A 23,687-nucleotide genomic window follows, 5' to 3' on the forward strand; every position below is an offset into this window, starting at 1 on the left:
AAAAATCCAAAATTTGAAACATTTCTAGTTTCAAACATTTTGGACGAAGAATGCTCAATTAGTATCAGATTGATCGATTTTGAGTCTTTTAACTCGTTCAGTTTTTGAGTATAGTCCCCACAAGATAAATCCCAATTTAAATCAAGTACTTGCAGTGATTCTCAACTGGAAAAAGGTCATTCCCCTTTGAGGGTTCAATAAATTCCTCATTGGGGTTTCCTCAAACATTCTGTACTACAGACCTGATTAAATTACTGAAATTCTAACACTGTGGTTCTCAAAGTGTGGTTCTTTGGCCACCAGCATCAGCATCACCTGAGAACCTGTTAGAAATCCAGATTCCTAGGTCCCACCCTAGACGTATGGAATTAGAAACTCTGACTATGGGCCCCAGCAATCCATGTTTTTTTTTTTTTTTTTTTTTGAGACTCAGTCTTGCTCTGTCGCACAGGCTGGAGTGCAGTAACTGGATCTCAGCTCACTGCAAGCTCTGCCTCCCGGGTTCACGCCATTCTCCTGGCTCAGCCTCCCGAGTAGCTGGGACTACAGGTGTCCGCCACCTCGCCCAGCTAGTTTTTTGTATTTTTTAGTAGAGACGGGGTTTCACCATGTTAGCCAGGATGGTCTCGATCTCCTGACCTCGTGATCCGCTCGTCTTGGCCTCCCAAAGTGCTGGGATTACAGGCTTGAGCCACCGCGCCCGGCCGCAATCCATGTTTTAACACACTTTCTAGGTAATTCCAATGTGTTTTGCTGCACCATTTTGGAGTGTGCATGGTATCAAACAACTCTAAAAAAAATGATAACCTGCTTGCTTTTTCATTTTAGGACTTTATGTTTATTGCCAAATATAAAGGGTAGACTTCAGACCAAATTTTACATGAAGCATTAGTGGTGGGGGGGCAGTCTAATTCTTCTATCATTGTCTATTATTTTAGAGCTTCACAGTCTTCAATGAGAAGTTGCAAATTAACATGACTAAGCCATTATCTTATTGTTAGCTCATCCAGCCCCACAAAAATATAATTCTTCAAGAATGGCATTATATGCCTTCTCACAACCTCTCTTCTTCACTCCTAAAGATCTCCCTTGCTACTACTCACCTGACAAGTCATACTTCTTCGATTATTACATATTTCTACGTGCAATTACTGCTGCCTTCATCTTTCTTGAAATTGTCTCTGCTTAGACAACACCAGATTAAATATCACCATCTTTTAAAAAGCTGTTATCCTCTCCAAGCAATTAGTCATTCTGTCTTCTGTTCCCACAGCATTTCTATTACCTTAAAGATTATGTTTTATTTTAATTATTTGTTGATGCAACTGTTTCCTTTCTCAGATGATAATCTCTTAGAGAGGGAAAACCATGTTGGGTTGTGCCTTCATCACTGTATGACAGTATGATTAGCACATAATTGACATTCAATAAGTATTTGTTAAATGTTGAAAGGTTATTTAGTAAACATATATCTCTGATAGGATGGTACCAGAGTGTCAATTGTTCTTTCCAAAATAAAAATACATCACTAATGTCAATATGTGTTGTTTTGCTAGACAGCAAAATAAAATCAGATAAATAATGAATTGGTCCATCAGCCATAGAGAATTTTTTTTTTTTTTTTTTTTTTTTTGCTAGCAACAATCATGCTAATTGGTAAATATTTACATATGCAAGCTAAATATGCTTGGTACTGAGATCACTCCATACAATACAGGTGTAATCAGTAATTCCAATTTTCTTGTATTTCAGGACATGGTAACTTAGAGACCAGAACATTTACCTTCTAAAAGGAATTGTCAAGATCTCAGTAACACTGGGTTGATAAACAACAACATATTTCCAAGAAACTTCTTTACTATTAACAATAAGTGATTTGTCTTTCATTGAAAACAGTGACACCTATCACAATCCATTTTTGTCTCACTAACTGAGTAATACCCTTTGTTACTCAGGTACTTTGCAAAGATTGTTTCAGGAAAACATTCAAGGGAATGGTTCTCAGTAGATTAAACCATTTAGTATAATCATCTTGATTCCAAACACAAACACATCATTCTACAAGTCATCTTAACACCAAGTGTAGTACATGCCAGTAAAGTGGTATCTTGATTTTCATATAAAACTGTTTTAAGTTGATATTCACATTGTCATTTACACGCAATAACTTGTTTATGAGTAGTAGAAATAAAAAGCAATATTCGAAAATGAAAATATTCAGTTTAGATAACTATACTGAAAACTAAGATTACTCCACTCACCAAAATGCGGTAGGCAAAAATATTAACATTTAAAGTACAAACAGTTCTTGACTTAAGATATTTTGACTTCATAATAGTGCACAGTGATACACATTTAGTAGAAACTGTATTTTGAGTACCCATACATGCATTCAGTTTTTCACTTTCAGCACAGTATTCAATTACATGAGCTAGCTTTATTATAAAATAGGTTTTGTGCAAAATGATTTTGCCCAACTCTAGGATAGTGTTAAGGGATCACATTTCAAGGAGGGTAGGTTAAGCTACGTTGTTTCGTAGGTTAGGTATATTAAAGGCATTTTTAACTTGTGATATTTTCAACTTACGATGGGTTTATAGGGACCTAACCACACAAGTTGAGGGGCGTCTGTATTAGAAATCATTCAGAAAGAATCAACTAAAAAACTCCCTAAACAAGGGTTGCATTTTGGGGTTAGTAAACATTCAAAGGTGGATTAAAGCCTCTGTTAGTAAGCAAGCATTTAATACCGCCTATTATTGAGTCTTCACTGTCTCCAGCCCCACTGCCTGCTTCTCATAGGACTTACCAATTTTATGATGTGTCCCAAAAATGCATCACTGGGTAGGTGGGATTGTTGTCCCAACAATAATAGGTATGGAAATATCATGAGTTTTAGAGTCCATTTTCTTGGGTTCTAGCTTCATCTCTTCCATTTACTGTGAGCAAGTCACCTACATTCACATTTTACTCATCTTGAATACTTGACTCATATGATTATTGGAGCAACTAACCATATACATATAATTTTCAGTAGGATTATTAACATGATGGTATACATAAACAAAAAGTTCCCAATCCTCACTATTTCTGAAACGAGGATTTCTATAAATTTCCTGTATCAATATTCATCTCTCCAAAATAATTGCACTAAATAATTCAATTGTTACCAAAGTCTTGTACAGGCTGCTCATCAGCATCCAGAGACATAGTTCACTGTACGTCATCTTCTCTAATGATTTAATTCTTCCTATTATCAGATAAAAAGAAACAGGAAGCCAGGAGCACAGGGGTAATTTTAGATCTATGTAAAACCTTCCAAGGCACAATAGCTCTTCTCGATTACTTCTGTTAAAGCAGGCACGTTGTACAATAGTTATATATAAATGTGTTAGTTATATACAAATTTAGAATTAACTTACACAATGGAAAGGTACATATATATTGCTACCTCCTTCACTGAAATAATGTTTTGCCACTTTGTCCCAGTATCATCCTTTTATTTAAAAAAGTCTAAGTTCATTTTAAATATATAACATGCTTATTGGGTGCATGTATATGTGTGTGTGCGCATGTGTATTTGTGTGTGTGTGTTTGTGTGTACGTGTTGAGGACATGAATTGGCATACAGAGTGTAGTAGGATAATAACACATGAATAAATGCTCTTCTGTGTTAAAACAAGGCATGGCATTGTGGACAAGCTGTCCTTTATGTAATCATGTTACTTGGCTATTAAGCATATCAGCTACGACCAAAATGCACTGAAAACCAGGACACTTACAGTATTCTGGACTCTACCTGGCCATTCAGAATGGAAGTGGCAAGAAGCAGAAGAATGCAAAATGTTATGGAGATTGAATTTCTCACCAGTCAGATTTTTGGGGTTACTAGTTGCTGTAGGAACAGATTCATCCAATGTAGAGAAACAAGGAAATATGGTTTATTACAAACTAGGTTGCAGAATTAAAATTCATGTGTGTTTCAATAACATCATGAAATTATGGAGTTAGGAACACAATGATTACAACTAAAATGACATGTTCTCAAGAAGACCAGATGAGAGCATGGAAAATAATAGAAGTAAATAAGAAGGAGAGATTCAGTAGAAAAATATTCATAAATATATGCATTTTTAAATTCAATTCAGAAAATATGTTACATAATGACAAAAATGGGACTATTTTTTGTGCATATGATTTACTATTTATAATGCCCTTTTAATATATGTTTTGTTACAAGTAGGCATGAACATATAAGAAAAATAAGACTCAAGGAATTTCAATTTTATATTTACCTTTCTTTTCAAATAAATTAAAGGATGGATATAACGTTTTCTCCTAAGGTAGAGAGTGGTGTAAAGAAGCCTGCTTCATCAAAAAATAATGTGCTGGTGGGGTTGTGGAGAAAATGGAATACTTATACACTGTTGGTGGGAGAGTAAATTAGTTAAATCATTGTGGAAGTCAGTGTAGTGATTCCTCAAAGAGCTAAAAACAGAACTACCATTCAACCCAGCAATCCCATTATTGGGCATATACCCAGAGAAATATAAATCATTCTATTATAAAGACATGTGCATACATGTGTTCATTGCAGCACTATTTACAATAGCAAAGACGTAGAATCAACCCAAATGCCCATCAATGATAGACTGGATCAAGAAAATGTGGTACATATACACCATGGAATACTATGCAGCCATAAGAAAGAATGAGATCATATCCTTTGCAGGGACATGGGTGGAGTTGGATGCCATTATCCTTAGCAAACTGATGCAGGAACAGAAAACCAAGTACTGCACATTCTCACTTATAGGTGGGAGCTAAATGATGAGAACACATGGACACACAGAGGGGAATAACGCACACTGGGGCTTATTGGACGGCGGAGGGTGGAGGGTGGGAGGAGGGAGAGGATCAGGAAAAATAATTAATGGGTCCTAGGCTTAATATCTGGGTGATGAAATAATCTGTATAACCAACCCCCATGACACAAGTTTACCTATATAACAAACCTGCACATGTACCCCTGAACTTAAAGGTTAAAAACAGAAAGCCTGCTTTACTGACTCACAAGTTTAGTGTTAATTTATACTACATCATGCTTATCATGCTGGCTAAAAGGTAAATTAAAAATAAATCTTGCAAAAAGTATGTCATATCAATTTATTTTATCACATAATACTGTTCAAAGAGGGCGAGTCCTGGCTTTTTAATGTAGAGATATACGTTGCGGCAATGAAGAGGTAAATGAACTATTGTGGCAGGCCAGGTCTCACTAACGCAGGCCTCCATAACAACTGTTTCAGCACTGACTGAGTGGGAAAGTTAAATATTAAAAGCTGATAGAGCCAGTGCTCTTATACAAAGGCTGGAAGTCCACCAAGAGTTTTGCCCAAGCCTTTCCTGGGCCTTGAAGCATGACAAGATAATGAAGGAATTCTTAACAGGACCCTTTTAGTATTAACAAAGTTTTATTGGGGGTCTGAAGAGACTCCCCAGGCCTCCACAAATAAGTTTACTGGGTTCTGAAGGAACTCCCCCAAACTCCATGATTTATCAGGAGATAAGATAAGGGTAATCATCCCAGCACCTGGACCCATTTAGATTAAGTACATTTACTGAGCCTCCAGAGGAAGGTCTTCAGTAATCAGATCTTAGTTATAGATTAGAAGAAGTAAATCACTTATATTTTTAGACGAATGCACACTTACATGTAGACATATAGTGTAGAAGATATATAAGCTCTGGAAAACTTGGCAATTTTGAGTTGGTCTGGGGATAATTTCCAGGCCTTCTCCCTGTAACCAGTTACAGAAATAAAAACTCCCTCCTTTCCCAGTTCACCTGCATCTCCTTATTGGGCCACAAGAATAAGCAGCCCAACCGTCAGTTTGGTCCAGGAACACTATCATCATATCACGGGCTTTTGTGAAGACATTAAACAAAACTAATTATACATTTCTACTTCATTTAAGTCAAATATGCATACTATGTTGGAAAAAAGTCAGACAGAAGAGTGAAGTATGGAAATAATGATGATCACTAAATTCAGTATAGGATCAAAACCATCATATCACTCATTGGGAGAGAGTTTATCTCTCTCAATTGATCTAGTAGTAAACATTTTTTCCATAAAAATTTTCTCAAATACAAACATCAAGCACATTTTATGGCAAAATTATTTTTGGTCATGATTTCAAAACTGTACTTTCCTTTAATAAGCCTGCATGGATGAGCATGATTTTTATAATGCAAATTATATTTGCCATAGAGTATACACTAGGCTTTTTAAAGGATTATAACATATCAATAAATTACATGGAAAGAATATATACCCTGAATTAATCTTATCTAGAAATGGCTTTGTGTTTATGTGGAGATAAATATTGTTCAGTTATCTCTATATAATAGATGTGACAAATCACATTCTAGTAGAATTTTTTGGAATTGAAGGTTAATAGAAGACTTATTTTAAAAAGAGAGGGCTTATTTTTAAAATGGTACTGGGAAAGTGAAAAATCAGTTAGATTAGACACATTTGGCTTCAAATGACGCCACAACAACAAGGATACATTTAATCACATTTATTTCCTTAAAATATCCCTTCCGTAGCTTTACAAAATAACAAGGAAATATTTTGTTGTCTCTCTATAATTTACAAATATTATATAAATGTGTATATAAAAGGCAATGAAAAATTATCATCTGTCTGTGTGGTAAATTAGACACAGACAGACATTAATATGACTATAAAAATGAATATGAGTTAGGTTTATTAGTGAGGCATTTTTATGGTTATATGAATGTGTCTGTGCCTGTGTCTAATTTACCACACAGGCAGGTAATTTTTCATTGCCTTTTTTCTCTTTTTAAAGTCTTCTTCAGCACAATTTTTCCACTCAGTTTTTCTTCTATTTCTAAATTTAGCATAGATTTAATGATTTGTACTACTGACCTAGTGTCTTTATTCTATTTATGTAGTGCACTAGTAATAAACATTGAGATTATATAGAAGATATACATTCCTGCCTTTGATAGGCTCACATTTTAGAGCTTTCTTCATAAAGTTTACCAGATTCCCTCTAGCTCAGATTACTGCTTTCTCAGACCACCCACACTGTGCCCACTCAGTTCTACTCCATTTAGAAATTAACCAAAAACTCCCAAATAACTGTGCAGGCTCCATGAGATCAGGAGATTCCACTTCAACTAATTTGTGTATCCTACAGGGCTAGAATTCTGCTGAAAGGCATATGCAGCGATGCAATAAATTGCCAAATGATGATATATATCACGATTATGTTTATCTTTTGGTATCACCAAGTGATTTAAACTGAATCAACAAGCTTCCTCTAAATTCCCATCTTCTTCAAAAGTGTCTAAAACAATGTAGTCACTTGCCGAAGTTTTGACAGAAAAGAGTAAGAGGAAAAATATTCTTTCCAAGTTCTCAAAATTAGAAGTTAGTGCACATGTATATACACATTTTACCTTTAAATAAGTTTTCTCCTCTGTCTTTGTAAACTTTTATTTCTATTCCTGACACTTACGATATGCTTGATAATAGAATTTCTGTACTTGAAAGAATGGTGACTCTTTTGATCAATTATAACAGACTTAGGGAGAACATTTGCAATATAACTGAAAAGTGTGAGTTGAATTAGAGGATGCAAATATTTGGGAAGAAAACAGTAAATGTACTCATATATGTGAATATTTTACAGTTTTAAGATACGGGCATTCATAAGGACAGAAAAAAATATACCAAATTGCTCTAAGGCAGTGCTAACAATATATAAACAGAGGATGGACTTGATATCAAGCTTTGATTTGTATATTAACAGGTGAGTTGTGATAAATGATAATGGAAAAATGATAATGCACAGAGTGAAGATCTATTTCAATTTGTGGAAATGAGGATACACAGTACTTGTCATGTTTACACACCTTTTAAAAATTACTCTGATTCAATTCAAAGATTCACAGTATTGTCACATTTATTATTTCAGAAAAATCTCTTCACAATTCTGATTTGTCTGTATGTTTGTTTGAAAATATATCTCGTCTGCTTCAGAATTCCAAAACTTAAAAATGTAAATGATGCCAGTATATACAGCAATTAAACCATATATACCCATCTTATAAATATTCTGAGAATTATGAATACCTATCCTAAATATCCTGGGTTTATTTTAAATTTATTCTTCTCGATTTGTGTTGTTATATTTTATTTCATTTAGCTAAAAAAGTTGAGGATTTAAAAAACATTTTTAAAATATATGTTTCACTTTATGTCTATAATAGAAATTTATTATTAATTCAGCAAGTAAATAAAATGAACTTTTATTAGTTAAAATTCAGTAAGTTATATTAAACAGTACATGGCAACATTCTGCTACCAAATACCACAAAGAACAGACAATATTCTAAAAACGTTTGTCATAGGAAAGGGAGAACTTTTGAGATTGGATCTCCTAGTGGATTGTTTTGGATCCATTATCATGATTTTTACAAAATCAGACCCATAGAGGGAGTAATTCATAGCTATTAAGAGTATTGGGCATTTTACTAGAAATTTTCACTTTTAGTGACTCTTTAAATCATTACAATAAGAAACAAAATATCCATTATCAAAACTATGCCACTGTTAAAGTCTAGGCTTTAAGGGTCATATTTTGTTAGCTTTATTTTTCCATTATCTAGATTTGATGTTTCAATTAAGCAATCAAAATATACATATATAACCATTCATGATGGAAACATAAGAAAGCTAACTCACCAAACATTTGATTGATTTACCCAAATCGAGAATAATAATTAAAATGCAAGTCTTTTAAACCTTGACATACCAATAAACCTCCATATATTGTATTCCTAATACTACTTTTCAGGGTAAGAATATCTTGCTCTGTGTTCACCTATAATCATCTAGAGTTGTGCTATTGATTAGAAATTGAGTTGTATTTGCAAAATGAGTAAATATTAAGAGTATGGATCGATGACTGCAGAAATACAAGATGAACTTATTGTCTTTAATTATTTGAAATATGCTCTAAATTATAGTGGCTTAATACACCCAAAGCAATTATATTGTTTTTCTTGAACTTGGTAAAGATGAAGAGGGACAAAAAAATAATTTTCACAACAAAAATCCCTCATATCTTCTTCTACTGTGTGACATATTCTAGCTACTTGATGGAAGGTTGCCGCTATAACCTCTGATGACTCATGTCATTAAAGAAACTCACATTGTCAAGAATAATCCAAGACACACATTTTATATGATTAAATCGTGTATCTTTGCCATATCTTCTGCTGCTTACTCCTTAAATAAGAGTGAACATAATGTTCCCAGATTTGGACAGCTAAAATAAAATGACAGTATGAGAAAAATAACACGGATTTTTAAGATACACAGGTACACAGTCCATTTTGAAAATTTCACAACTTAGATCTTAAAAGTAAAGTAACAAACCATTCTTACCTTAGAAAATTGTGCATTTACCCATTTTGTGAATGTTTTCTTTTGAACATCTTCTCTTTCATCTAAAATGCAAAATTAAAAAATAAAAGTTAAGAAGCAACTTTAAATATAATTCTTATTTTACAACCAAAGTAACTTTCCATTATTATGTGTTAATGTTATTTTACCTTTAGTATTACATTCATTGATAAATGGAATTAAACATGAGTGATGCTGGTTTGGGATATCCAAATTAAAATGATATCTGAAAAATGGCCAGGTGCGGTGGCTCACACCTGCAATCCCAACAGTTTGGGAGGCTGATGAGGACGGATCACTTGAGGCCAGTAGTTTGAGATCAGTCAGGCCAACATGGCGAAACCCCATCTCTACGGAAAATACAAAAATTAGCCAGGCATGGTGGCATGCGCCTGTAATCCCAGCTACTTGGGAGGCTGAGGCAGGAGAATCATTTGAATCCAGGAGGTGGAGGTTGCAGTGAGCCGAGATCATAGCACTGCACTCCAGCCTGGGCAACAGAGTGAGATCCTGTCTCAGATTTGTAGTATCTGAAAAATAATTAATATGACCAAACCCATAGTCATTCAAATACTGTATGACTAGAGAAAAAAAGTCTCATCTGAATAGTAGTATTTATTCCCCAGTTATGAATAGATACTCCAGTATCATTAAAAGAAACTCGCAGCTGTCATTTACTCTGAAAAACTGTTTTGGAGGCTTTCCCCATGCTATCCATCCGACCATGTAGAAATGATTATTCCTTCCTTTGCAGCATCTACATTCTCTAACATGGGCCTGCTCTCACTATGGAAGAGGTTTCCTGATGAGCAGGAGCATGGTTTAGTTATCTTTGCTTCCCAGAGCTTAGCACACTGTCTGAACAAATTAAGAGCTCAGAAAATAAATTTGACAAATACGTGAATGCTTTAAGGGAGGGGAGACTCTACAACTCTATAATTTCTAGGACCTCTTTTCATCTAAAAGTCAGAAAATTTCAAATAAAAATGCAAATGATACTCTTCATGGCCTACATATAAATACTCAAAGAAAAAACCCCCAAGGATTTATACTAAGGGATTAGGGAGAAAAATTATTAAAAAACAGCTTCACAGAATTCGTTTCTACAAATGATCTTTTTGTCCCTAAACTGGAAATTAGTATTAAGTCAAATGGACAGAAAAATCATCAATCTTGATATATTAAAATGTTTTTCTCCAAGGCAAAGACTATTTTTTAAATTATTGTAAACATAATCATATTAGTTAATGTTCAGTAAATGAATGTATCTGAGAGATATTTAAAATTTATACATTTTATATTTTATTTACTTGGATCAAAAGAACTGTTCTTGAAATGCCCTTTACAAAGTAATCATGTTTGCTCTCGTATTTTTTTCAGTAGTAAATCTCCATTGCCTCTCTTAAAAACATGATAAGGAATCACTTTCTCATCACAAATATATGCATGCACTAAAAATATCTGTTTATCTTTAAATCACAATATTAATCTATAAGTAGATTCCTTTAATCAATATGAGAAATAACAGTGAATACATAAATTTCAAACTTTCATCTTAAGTGAGAAATTTTATTTAGCATTACAAATACATTTTTATTATTTAATTGTGTTATTCCCAGAAGCTTCTATATGTATGGTCAATATCAACATTATGCATATGGTATGTAATTAATCTTAGCTACAATATGGAAGTATTTCCTTTGTTGACAAGGGTGAATAAATAAAAACAGATAGTAATAGTTTTCAAACCTATTCTAGCTTCCTTCAAATCTTTACTTTCATAAAATTAATACTAACCCTTGCAAAATAATTTTAAAAAGAAATGGAACATTTCAAAATGGTCAAAATTAAACCATCTTCATTGACTTTCTGGAGGAAGTTTGGTCAATACATCTATGTATCAATAGTATATACATATATTCCTAAAAGCAAATGACCTTATTTGCAATTCCACTTATTTTTCCTACATGTGCATGCATACCTTCTGTCAGAAAGCAGAGAGTAAATGAGTCAGTTGAAAGCATACATTCAGATGTCTTTGAAACATACCCCAAACCCTCTGCCAAAAGCTCATATGAGGTCTTTTGAAGTGATTTAATCTAGAGGCTTTTAAGTGAAAAATACGGAGTAGAACATATGTTTATCCTTTTCAGTTATATGAACAAGGAGCATTTTTTAGGTAAGCATCAAAGGCAGCACGAAAATCTTGACATTATGTGCAAAATGTTACGTATCTACTGTGTAAATAACACTAAATGTGAGCTTCAACATATAAACATCTTCGCTGGCTGTCCTCTCTTACCTCTATGTCTTTAATACAAGAAAAATATGTCTTCAATGAATTATTGTTTTATTTTGGTATAGTAGCATATATTTTCTTCAACATAATAATTATTAATATAATTAATTGTATTATTATAATAAAATGTATAACAATCCTTAGTGTCTTACTATTCATAAAGTTGTTTCAATTATGTCATCTCAATCTGTATGTAATTTACTACTTTATATATAAACACAAGTTGAGAAGGAATAAAGCTATTAAGTGACAGAAATGAACTCGATATAGATTTTCTGAATCAAAGTTCATGGCTTTTCACATTGACCAGATATCTATCATTTACATTATAATTGCATAATTAACAATACAGAATACCATAACATAATCAGAGTCACAAAAGGTGAACATATTAACACAAATGCAAAATAACCATGAAATCAGAGCTTCTATTTTGAGCAACTCAAGGAGGTTCCGTGTATGTTGTAACCTATGTGAATAGCGTCCTGGAATTTTTCAATGCATAACTTATATGTCTGTATGAACTAATCTAGAACTGAATAATGAACCTTCCTTATGATACTGGATGATATGGTTGTTGATACTTCAAATAATAATGCTCTTACATTTACTAATTGATATTTGGTATTTCAATTTTCGTCTTATATACCATTATGGAAATATTTTAACATCCAAAAATCAATCAAAATTTTTATGTCCACACTTTTAAATTCTCCATAAATATATATTTCATATAACCAAAATAATATTCTTTCTTTTTCACTCATTTTATCATAGAGATCATACAGGCTGCTCTTTCCTTTTGTTTGGTATTAGAGACTAATCACAATAAACATGTTCATGCACTCACTTCTTTTTTGTTTTTATAATTGTCTTAGAATAAATTATCAGTTCAACATTATGAAAACCTTTATCACTTTTGCTAAATATCTTTATAATACTTTCCAAGTGATCATACCCACTTCTACTGGTACCAGAAAGAATGACATTGGGAATTATAATCTCATCAGCAGGTATGTCATTGATAGGAGTCTTGCTGCTTTAGTCTTTTGAGGTATTGCTGCTTTGTTTAGATGTAAGGAGATATTTGATGTTTGCTTTAATTATAATTAACTTGATTACTAATGAAGTAGAACATGTTTCATGCATTTATTTATTCTGCATGTTTCTACTTTTGTCAAAATACTTGTTTATATCCTTGCTCATGTATCTATTGAGCATTTAATATTTAAAATTAATTGGAATGAGATAATTATATATTGGTAATTCTTAAACATTTCAAGTCATGGGCTCCATTTGACTATCTGATGAAAATAATGAACCTTCTCTACAGAAAAATGTCTACACATATATATTTGCATATAGTTTCATACAGTTCACTGACCTCCCTGCAGAAAACTCCTATTACCATAAAATCCAAGTTAACGATCACCATTGTAAATTAAGCTACTTACTTTTAGTCAATGAATGAATGTATTTTCCCAAGTAGTCATGTGCCTTTTAATTTTTATTTTATTATGGTAAAATGTTATACTTATTTACTTGACTTGATATATTTTTATTGCTATTTGTCATAGTGCTTAAAAGTTGACTATTTTAAGTTGTATACCCTTAGTTAACCTAAAGCCACTATACATACACATCATACATATATAAATTGTTCTAGAAACTATTTTAATACGTTAACATGATGTGTATTTCTGTAGTCACATAGTCTATAGTAAAACTATAGAATATTAATGTGCAATCAGCAACAAAGCAAATGAGAAAAGAATAAAGTGATAGCTGTTTTATTACAAAATGATTATGTGCTCCTGTTTAGTCATTTCAAGTAGCACATATTCTATTTCATTTCCTTTAGGGTTTGTTTATAACTGATTTTATTTTACTAATAAAAATATGCATGTGCATATTAATATGAAAGGCAAAGAAGAAAATATCTCTTAGGAAAATTTACTTGAAAACAGTTCCCTGGAGATATCAAGAAGTGAAGAACTACTACTTCATAAATTGCAAAAACTGACCAATGTTTTATTTTATTCTCTCTATGGGAAAACCCCATATAAAATTAGCTTTCTAACATGACATAAAAATTGTATTTCCTCTCAGAAATCTTTAACCCCTTCTAATAAAGTTATTTTTATTCAGTATATGTGGCCTTTCATATTTTTTAAGATTAGTACAATGAACTTTTACCTTGTTAATAACTTTTATATTCCTTAGTCCCTCAGGAGTATAAATGTGGGATATATTAAACTGCAATATTCATGATTCACAAGAGCAAGTTGCTGCAGAAGAATGATATTGGGCAAACTGAGAGAACATTAAATCTGTGGAACGGGCTTCCAGTCACTTTGCAGGACTTATGAGAATTGTGGCCTTAAAATTGCCAAGCCTCAGCCTCTTTAACTGTGAAATGAGAATATTCATTGCTTTTTAACTCACAGATCTATTGACAAGATATAATGAGATCATTTACTTATGCAATAATTTATAGAATAATTATTTACAGAATGCTTACTATGTCGTGGTCATTGCACTAGTTACTGAAAATATAAACAAGATTCAGTCTGGGAGAGCTCTTAGCCTAGTAGATAACAGACACATCATAGATAAATATGAAACATTTTGCATAAACAAAAATATATATAAATTTAAAGGGTATTATAGGAGCACGGAGAAAGGAATATGTAGCCACATGGAGAAAAGATATTTTGGAGAAGGTAATGGGTAGGTTGAGTTTAGAAGAATGACAGAAAGTAAAGAAGGAATAAAGGTAGGAGGAGGATAAAGATGAATCTCACTAAGCAGACAGTAAGACAAGGACAGAGCGATAAGAAACTGAAAGTACATGCTCATTCACTATGCAATTCTGTTTTGTTGCCCTCTAAAATGTGAGAAACGGAGTGGCATGGAATGAAATTGCATTGAGAGTTAGGAGTGAGATGCTGAAAGGCCTCCACAAGACCTCTTCTCTGCTATCAGATAAGACAATGTAAGTGAAAGCATTTAAAAACTGGGGGGAAAAAACAGAAAAATAGTTCTATAAACACTAATAATGATTCCCATTACATAAAGCAATTAGCCATAATCTGTGCAAGAAAATAAATTTTTTTTGACACAAGGTCTCACTCTGTCCCCCAGGCTGGAGTGCATTAGAACCACCATAGCTCACTGTAACTTCAGATTCCTGGGCTCAAGCAATTCTCTCAGCTCTGTCTCCTCAGTAGCTAGGACTACAGGCACACATCACCACATCTGTCTAATTTTTATTTTTCTTTCTTTTGTAAAGATGGGGTCTCCCTATGTTGCCCAGGCTGGTCTCAAACTCCTGGCCTCCATCAATCCTTCTGCCTCAGCCTCCCAAAGTGCTAGGACTACAGGCATGAGCCAACACACTCGGCCTAGAAAAACCCTTTTTAAATGATATTTCCTTGGGGGCTAGCTAATATGTTAATTGAATATCTTCATCCCTAATGTGACACAGAAAATGTATCTTTAAAAGGAGAAGGGAATATTAAAGTTGATACCAGTTTAGAAATACATGTAGTGAAGAAATGCAATGGGATAAGTTAATTTCACTTAAAGAAAGAACTATGAAGTAATATGGGAGGGCAATTAAGTTCAGTCTATTCTCTGCTTCCACCAAACATGAGAAAAAAGAAAATGAAAAATATGGAAGATTAATGATAAACGTTAGATAAGGTTGTGTGATACTTTAGAGCATTATAAAGGAAGGCAACACATTTAGTACACATTTAGAAAATGGATTTACTGGCTGGGCGCGGTGGCTCAAGCCTGTAATCCCAGCACTTTGGGAGGCCGAGACGGGCGGATCACGAGGTCAGGAGATCAAGATCATCTTGGCTAACACGGTGAAACCCCGTCTCTACTAAAAAATACAAAAAACTAGCCGGGCGAGGTGGCTGGCGCCTGTAGTCCCAGCTACTCGGGAGGCTGAGGCAGGAGAATGGCGGGAACCCGGGAGGCAGAGCTTGCAGTGAGCCGAGATCCGGCCACTGCACTCCAACCTTGGCGACATAGCGAGACTCTGTCTCAAAAAAAAAAAAAAAAAAAGAAAAGAAAATGGATTTACTGTGCCATTAATATTACAAAATTGCAATGCAGAGTGGAGGAGGCTGCAATGGAAAATGGTATGAAAAATGCTTTCTGTTAAATCTGAGTAATAGTCTTTCATTATGGGATTTTTCTACGGCCTGAGGTGACATTAGTGGTCAGCTTATAATGAGGAGGTCTAAAATAATTAAACTTCTGCACAAAGAACAGAACAACTGTTCATGTCGAAGATATTTCCTTATTTCCCATTCACTCTACAATCAATGTAATGCAGTCTTCACTGCTCATCATCCTACAAAAGTTGTTCTTAATAACATCACCTACATCCTTTCTCATTTCCAAGAGAGTGACTGTCTGGATCAGAGCTGTAATCCCAGCACTTAGCATAGAATGTGTTAGGTGTTTTAAGTTAATGAAGACCAGATTTACTTTTTAGTCCTCTTCTCATTTTTCTCCTCTGCAGATATTAATTATCTTAACCTGTGGTAGGCAGAATAATGTCTCCTCAAAAATGACCACGTGCTAATCCCTGACATCTGTGAATAAATTATGTTACATGGCAAAGTGGAATTATTGCAGATAGAATTAGACTTTCTAATTAGCTAACTTTTGATAGGGAGATTATCCCAGATTATCTGGGTGGGCAGGATGTAATCACAAGGGTCCTTATAAGGGAGAAAGGTTGGCGTAAGGGGAGAATTAGAAAGCAGTATGAGAAGGACTTGGTCCAAGGTGGCTGGTTTTGAAGATGTAGGAAGAAGGCCATGAGCCAAATAACATGGGGATTCTCTAGAAAATGGAAAAGGTAAGGAGACAGACTCTCCCCTGAGCCCAGTAAGGTCCATTTTGGATTTCTGACCTGCAGAACTGTCTGAGAATAAATGTATATAATTTTAAGCCACTGAATTTGTGGTAATTGTATAGCAGCAATAGGAAACTAATAAATTACATTTCGTATTTAAGGCTATTAAATGACAAATGTGTACTTGACATCTACTAAGTGGTAGGAAAACAACTGTGAGAAAGACAGTGTCTCTACCTTTTTTTCCTTCTAGCTTAGTGAGAGAAGCGGACACAAAAAAAGGATAGGTTGATACAAATATACAGATAAGTTGCCTGATGAAGAAACTACAGAGTCCTGTTACAATAATACATTAAGGAAACTAACTTGAAAAATCTAGAGCTTCCTCGATGAAGTGACATCTCAGCTGAGTTTTGAAAGTTAATTAAGAGTAGAGAGACAAGTGGTAGAAAAAGAGAACTCTACAAAATGAAAAGAGCAGGTGAAACTGTCAGGATGTGAGAGAAAGAGTATGGTCCTTTCTCAGACCTAGAGATGGTGGAGGAGGATAAAAGTGGCAGAGATGACCCTAGAAAAAGTGAAATTATCATCAACCTATTTATGAAGAGCCTGAAAATATAGCCAGAGGGCAGTTTGAAATCAAAGCAGAATTTTAAGTAGGGAAACAGCAATGTTAGGCTTGGCTCTTAGAAATAAATTTCACAGTGTAGAGAATATTTGGGGATAAACTGTAAATAAGAAGACAGATGAGCTGATTATACTTACAATCCACATGAGAAATGAGCATGGCTTGCATTAATGAATGGCAGTGGGGCTGGAAAAGAAGTAGGTGCATTCGAGATATATTCACTGGGTAGTACTATAAGTATTAATTATTAATTATATGTGGAGTTAGGGGAGTTGGATCATGGATAATCAATGATAAAGCTAAGTTCCCTGATGGAGAAACTACAGTTCTGTTACAATCACATACTAAGAGAACTAACTTGAAAAATCCAGAGCTTCCTTGATGAGGTTACAGGCTAGATTATTCAGAATGGCATATAAGGGTCTTCACAATTTGACTCCAGCGTACTCCTCTAAACATATTATGGATTAGGCCTGTTGGCAGTCACCCATATCCCATACCTTATATACATCTACCAAGTCTGCCCTAGTCACACAAGCCAAATTTCTCCATAAAAAAATCATATGCTTTCTTGCTTTAGTCCTTTGTTCATGCAGTCCCTAGAATGAGGACACTCACTATTAAGATCTAGTTCGAATGTCAGGGTTTTCACAATCACACTTATTTCCCTGGCATAAGTTATCAATCAATGCTTCTGATATAAACATATGTGTAGACTTTTTTCTAATTATGCATATGTGTACATATATATGTGTGTGTTACACACATAAATAACTGTATGTGTATGGACACACAGATACTTTAATTGTATGTGCATTATAATTTATAAAGTGATTTCAAACATCTCATCTTGATTACAACCACACACACACACATGAACAGAAAATTAGTTTATTGTCTTCCAATAATGCAGCCCAAATCCCACTCATTACCTCCTAAATGTGACCACATTTAGATGAGAGAATTATTATGTCTTTGCAACTCCTGGCACATGGTATACTGAAGCAGAAATAGGTACTTAGCAAGGGTTTGTTGAATAAATCAAATGACTATTCAATACTGTAATTAAATCTCAGATCTACTAAGTCCTAGACCAATGCTTTCCCACTGCACTTCATCATACTGCTCAAACTACTCTGTTAATTATAGACCTTCTGTCACCAATTCATTTCCTAAATTATCCATTGAGCACCCATTAGACATAAAACTAATTTTTAATGACTTCCCCCAAAAATTTGGCCTTGGAACTGAAGTATTGCTAGTTATTTTCATCACTACAATGAATAAAAAATTAAGAGAAAGAATATTTCTTGCAAACAATCTGCCTTTATTTCTCTAGGTGAATTTCACTCTGTAATATGATATAATTGCCCTTTAGTTCATCTTTCGTGACTTTCATGGCTTCTAACACAATGTAAAATGCTATGGATGACCTGTCTGTCCCTTTGCCTCCACTGCAAATGCCACTTCTTTCTCAGGTAGGTCAATTGCTTTTTTATTGTAGGGAGTTGTTGGACCCAGAAACCAATTTGGAAAGCTATGTCAGCTCATATTGAATAAAAGTTCTCTCCCATTCCCTGCCACTTAATCATAGAATTTATGCTCCATTAGCAAATTGGAGTTATGGTGAGAACCTAACATAATTGCATAATTGTATATTCATAAAAATTGCAATGCTCTATATACTGGAAACATAGCACAAGAATTGTAGAAATATATTTGTGAAGAATTAATCGAAGTTGCATGAAGTAGGACATAATAACAATGAGATAGAAGAAATGTATTAGAATGGAAGAATGATCAGAACTCCAAGAGTATATGAAAAGGTGTTAAGTGGCCTCAGTTGGAAAAACAGTGCCATCTGGTAGATTGTGCAGATAGTTCATTCTTATTCTCTTAAAATTGCATGTATTAGATACGATGCAGGCCAGTGGTTACATACACTCATTTCAGAGTCAAATAACCTGAGTTCCAACTCCAGTTTCACACTCATTATCTCTGTGTCCTTGAGTAAGTTACTTAACCTCTCTGTGTCTCATTGTCTCTATTTGTTTCATGGTAATAGTAATAGAGATACTGAATTGTAAATGTGACACATGTATGACACATATTAATACTGAGAAACAGAGTAAAAAATGGACAAAACCTATAAATCTTTACTTCTAAATATATTACAACTTCCTATGGGTCTTCTGTATACATCACATTATTTCATAAAATAGACACGATTTCTATGTGGCAGCCATGTTAATAATAAGATTTTTATAGTATTTATAAGTATGTAAAAAATTCAAGTCTTCTTGATTTGAAAGATAAAAACAAAACAAGAAATGATATTCACATAAAGTACACCTCCTCATGCCCAAAAGAATGAAATAAGTTTTTAGTAATGATGGAAATAATGGATGTTTCTGTGGTGCATTATAACTTATAAAGTGATTTCAAATATCTCATCTTGTTTAAACATGAATATGTGGGTGTAGACTTGTTAGCAGTAAAAATAAGTTACTATTAATTAGTATGCAGACTTGAAATATGCTTTGGTAGTGTTTGTGAGAAAGATCACTTATTTTTGTTAAAATAATAACCATAGACTAATTATGACAGAATAAATCAAAATAAGGTCAAGGTCTCCAGTGTAATTTAGAGGTGAAATTAAATACTTGGATATTGTAGCAGAACTGCTAACTAGATGCCCATTTCCATACAACCGCCTACTCAATTTTACTTTTAAAAGATTCAAATTCTCCCCTGAAAATTTTTAAAAAATACATTGCTCTGTGGTGTATATTTATCTATTTTTATAGGTTGGAAAATACTTCTTTGTAAACCAAAAGGAAAGCAATCAGCCAAATGTGCACAACATACAACAGCCATTTCCAAATATATTGTTAATGAGATGCTTTAGAAACAGACAAATGGTCAAACACAGGGCCCGGATTATAAGGGGATATTTAAATCACAAGATGTATTTACTCAACTTACACTATGGAGTAAAGGTTAATAAAATGGCATAGAAGATGAGGATAATATCTCATGCCTTATTTCACTGAGCCAACACTGAGTTCACTTATAACTATAGTGAAGAGATTCTGTGGATGCTGAAGATTCCTCACCACAAGCATCCACATCTCTCTGCTTCTTTGCATGAAGGCTTTCTTCAGTTTAGGAGGGTTTGGTAAGCCCATTTGCAGGGCAGTCCAGAAGTGATAGAGATTTAGTTCTCCCAGGGGCAACCCTCAATACATGAGGGACAGAAATCTATGGATTAAAAACAAAACAAAACGAACAAACAAAAAAACAATGGAACAATTGCTAAGCATATTCTCTAGGGCTCCTCAATGGTTGCATGGGATATGTAACCCAGAATGCCCCACAGGAGCATCATTATTGTCTGCTCTCTGTACGTGGAATTTGGGCCCACATTTCTTGGCTTGATCATGCACTAGCTATGCAGTGTTAGAAAAGACTCATAGGCTGGGTGCAGTGTCTCATGTCTATAATCCCAGCACTTTGTGAGGCTCAGATGGATGGAGCATGAGGTCAGGAGTTCGAGACCAGCCTGGTCAATGTAGTGAAACTCCGTCTCTACTAAAAATACAAAAAATTAGCCAGGCGTGGTGGTGGACGCCTGTAATCCCAGCTACTCGGAAGGCTGAGGCAGGAGAATCACTTGAACCTGGGGGGTGGAGGTTGCAGCGAGCCAAGATCACGCCACTGCACTCCAGCCCCGACAAGAGTGCAAGACTCCATCTCGGAAAAAAAAAAAAAAAAAAAAAAAAGAAAGAAAAGACTCGTAAGCCACACCAAACCCAAGATTTCCAGTCTGAAAAGAGGAAACAATCGTGGTAAAGAAACTCTTAGTTTTGTTTTGATGAGGTATCCTGTAAAGCATCAAAAGTAGTCTGAAGCAAGGACTTAGTACAAAGTAAGTGTCAATAGAGATTAGTATTATTATTCCTGACTATATATTTAATTGCATTAAAACTTCTTGAACAAGTTGGTAGTTTACATTATTTGCTCATCATTTTTTTCCTACCTTCTTTCCATTTGCCATGGTTCACCATGGGGGGATTATACATCCCACTTACTGATGTGGCCTTGGTCACGTGACTTGCCTTGACCAATGGAACACACTCAGATATGAGAGTGTGTCAATTCTCAGCTAGGGGCTTAAGAATCATAAAGTGTTTTCACTTATCTTGGTCCTTCCTCCCTTTGTCAGGGGAAGTACACGCCTCAGGTAGTCTCTGTTCTTAAAAGGAGAGATGCATAGAGCTGACCTGTACTCAACACAAAATTGAAACTGACATGTGAATAAGAAATAAATGTTTGTTCTTATAAGTCATTGGGATTTGGATTTATTTTTTACAGATCATTAGCCTATAATAAAGCTGACTAATATAGCAGGTAAATAGTAAATGTGGCCCACAGAATAAAATTCAATAATAATGGAATGTATATAACCTCTTCATTTAAAAAAGAGAGGGTTGTATTCCATCATTTAAATTTAAAATAAGCTGAAGAATGGGTTTTAAATAAAGTATTAAAAGCTTTCCAAAAATTGCCCATTCAGAATATATTATCTTTTAAATCTTGGTCTTTCTCCTTACCATACCATTCAAAATTTAAACATTAAAAACAAGCAGGTTTTTCTTATACATGGCCAAGTATTAGCACAGACAGAAATCAATGTAGAAAACAATTTAAGTGGAAAATAAGTTTTAAGGAAATTCAGTGGGTTATTGTAATAACAATGGTCAGTACTGAGCCTTCTCATTTCCACCTTGTGCCAAATACTGAAAGCACTTAAAAGAGAAATAAACTTTCGGAGTAATCATTCATTCTCTCTTCACCAAATATGGAAGTCTTAAGCCAGTGTTTATGAAAGATCAAGCCAAAAAGTATAAATAGGAATAAAGGCCAAACATGTTTTCAGCACTGACAGGGGAAATTTTGCAGTCAGTAAAAGAACATTAGAGTCAGTCTTTTAGAAAAGGGTTTGGAAAATTATTACTGAGAATACAAAAGAAATCCTGGGAGCCAATCAAACGAGGAGACAGTTTTGAGAGTTAATCAGGTGCCAATGCTAATGGATTATCCAAGTGGCAGAGCAAAGAAGGTCCAGAGTCACACAATCAATTTTTATTCAGCTTGAGTTGCTAATACTGATGACAAGTGGTTAACGACTGCTTCTTCCAAGATTCTTAATGAAAGGCTTCTCTTTTTCAGGTTTATTATGCCACTGGATTTTAAAAAGTATTTATTTCTTTTCTAAGATCGGTGACAGGACTACATCGAGAACACGTCCCTCAGTGCACATTGCCAATAGATAAGTTTTATCTATATCTTGATTGACTAATCATTTAATAGATGTGAATCTAGGTTAGCATGCAAATTAAGTAACTTTTAAAAGCTCCCATGCTAGCCTTATTGTTTGCTCCTAGGTGTCACTGAATTGAACTTGTAGAGGAAAATATAACAGAATTACAAAAGATTTAGACATTGTAGAAAAAATTTGGATTCCTATTTTATAAAACAAACAATAGATTTTGAGGTTTTAAGGGAATTTTCTGTTTCTAAAAACAGCATTTTAAGTATAGTTTTATTTCATCTTCATAAATTGTAAATTTTATTTTAAATTCTAGTCATTACAAAAGACTTTAAGTCAAATGGCAAATTACTTTCCTCTATAGCCAATTTAAAATGTTTGAATGGTTATCTATATATACATATGTATTCAAGTTGTGTTCATATACATATGTTATATATATAAATTTCATACATATATAGTATATAAAGTTCATATATGCATGTGTATAATTTTGTATTCTGATATGAATATAAAATTCATGAATTGTAGCACACTGAAACATTAGCTTTTGAGTAGAGAACATTAAAATGATTGTAAAGTAGAATCTCCAGAATTTCCAAAGTTTGTAAATTGAAGACATTCAAATTTTCCAATTTAAAGATTACTTTGATCATTCTGAGTGCCTACTAAACAAATTATAAAGGAATGGCTTTCCTGAATTACAATAATATGGTAGTTTTAGCTTTGAACCTGCCTATCTGGGTTCAAAAGGTAGTTCTGCTACTTATTAACAGTGTGCCTCTGTTTCCTCACCTGTAGAATAATGATAATAATATCAGTGTAGCTTTGTCATGAGCTTTGGATGTATGTTCCCAGTTGAACCTTGGCTCTAACACTAACTTCCTCTATGGGCTTCTGTTAATCATTTAATTATGTGGAATACAATTTCCTCAACTTTAAAAAATAGAATTTGGAAAAGATAATTTCTATGTGTTTCATCAGTTCTGAAACTCTATCATCTGCTTCTTTATTCTAGGTATTTGTTTATTTGTTTCTGCAGGA

General features: G+C 34.0%; 1 protein-coding gene across 14 annotated transcripts in view; it reads right to left on the bottom strand.

Annotated features, from left to right (window-relative positions):
* Positions 1–23,687, bottom strand: part of DMD (dystrophin) — a 2,269,491-nt gene that overhangs the window by 1,939,700 nt on the left and 306,104 nt on the right. For all 14 annotated transcript variants that reach the window (XM_050777140.1, XM_050777144.1, XM_050777148.1 and 11 more), the window contains exon 2: positions 9,488–9,549. In XM_050777140.1, the coding sequence (XP_050633097.1) occupies positions 9,488–9,549 (62 nt within the window). The remainder of the gene's footprint in view (positions 1–9,487; positions 9,550–23,687) is intronic.

This window comes from Macaca thibetana, chromosome X (genome assembly GCF_024542745.1).
Source record: "Macaca thibetana thibetana isolate TM-01 chromosome X, ASM2454274v1, whole genome shotgun sequence".
Classification (NCBI taxonomy): Eukaryota; Metazoa; Chordata; class Mammalia; order Primates; family Cercopithecidae; genus Macaca; species Macaca thibetana.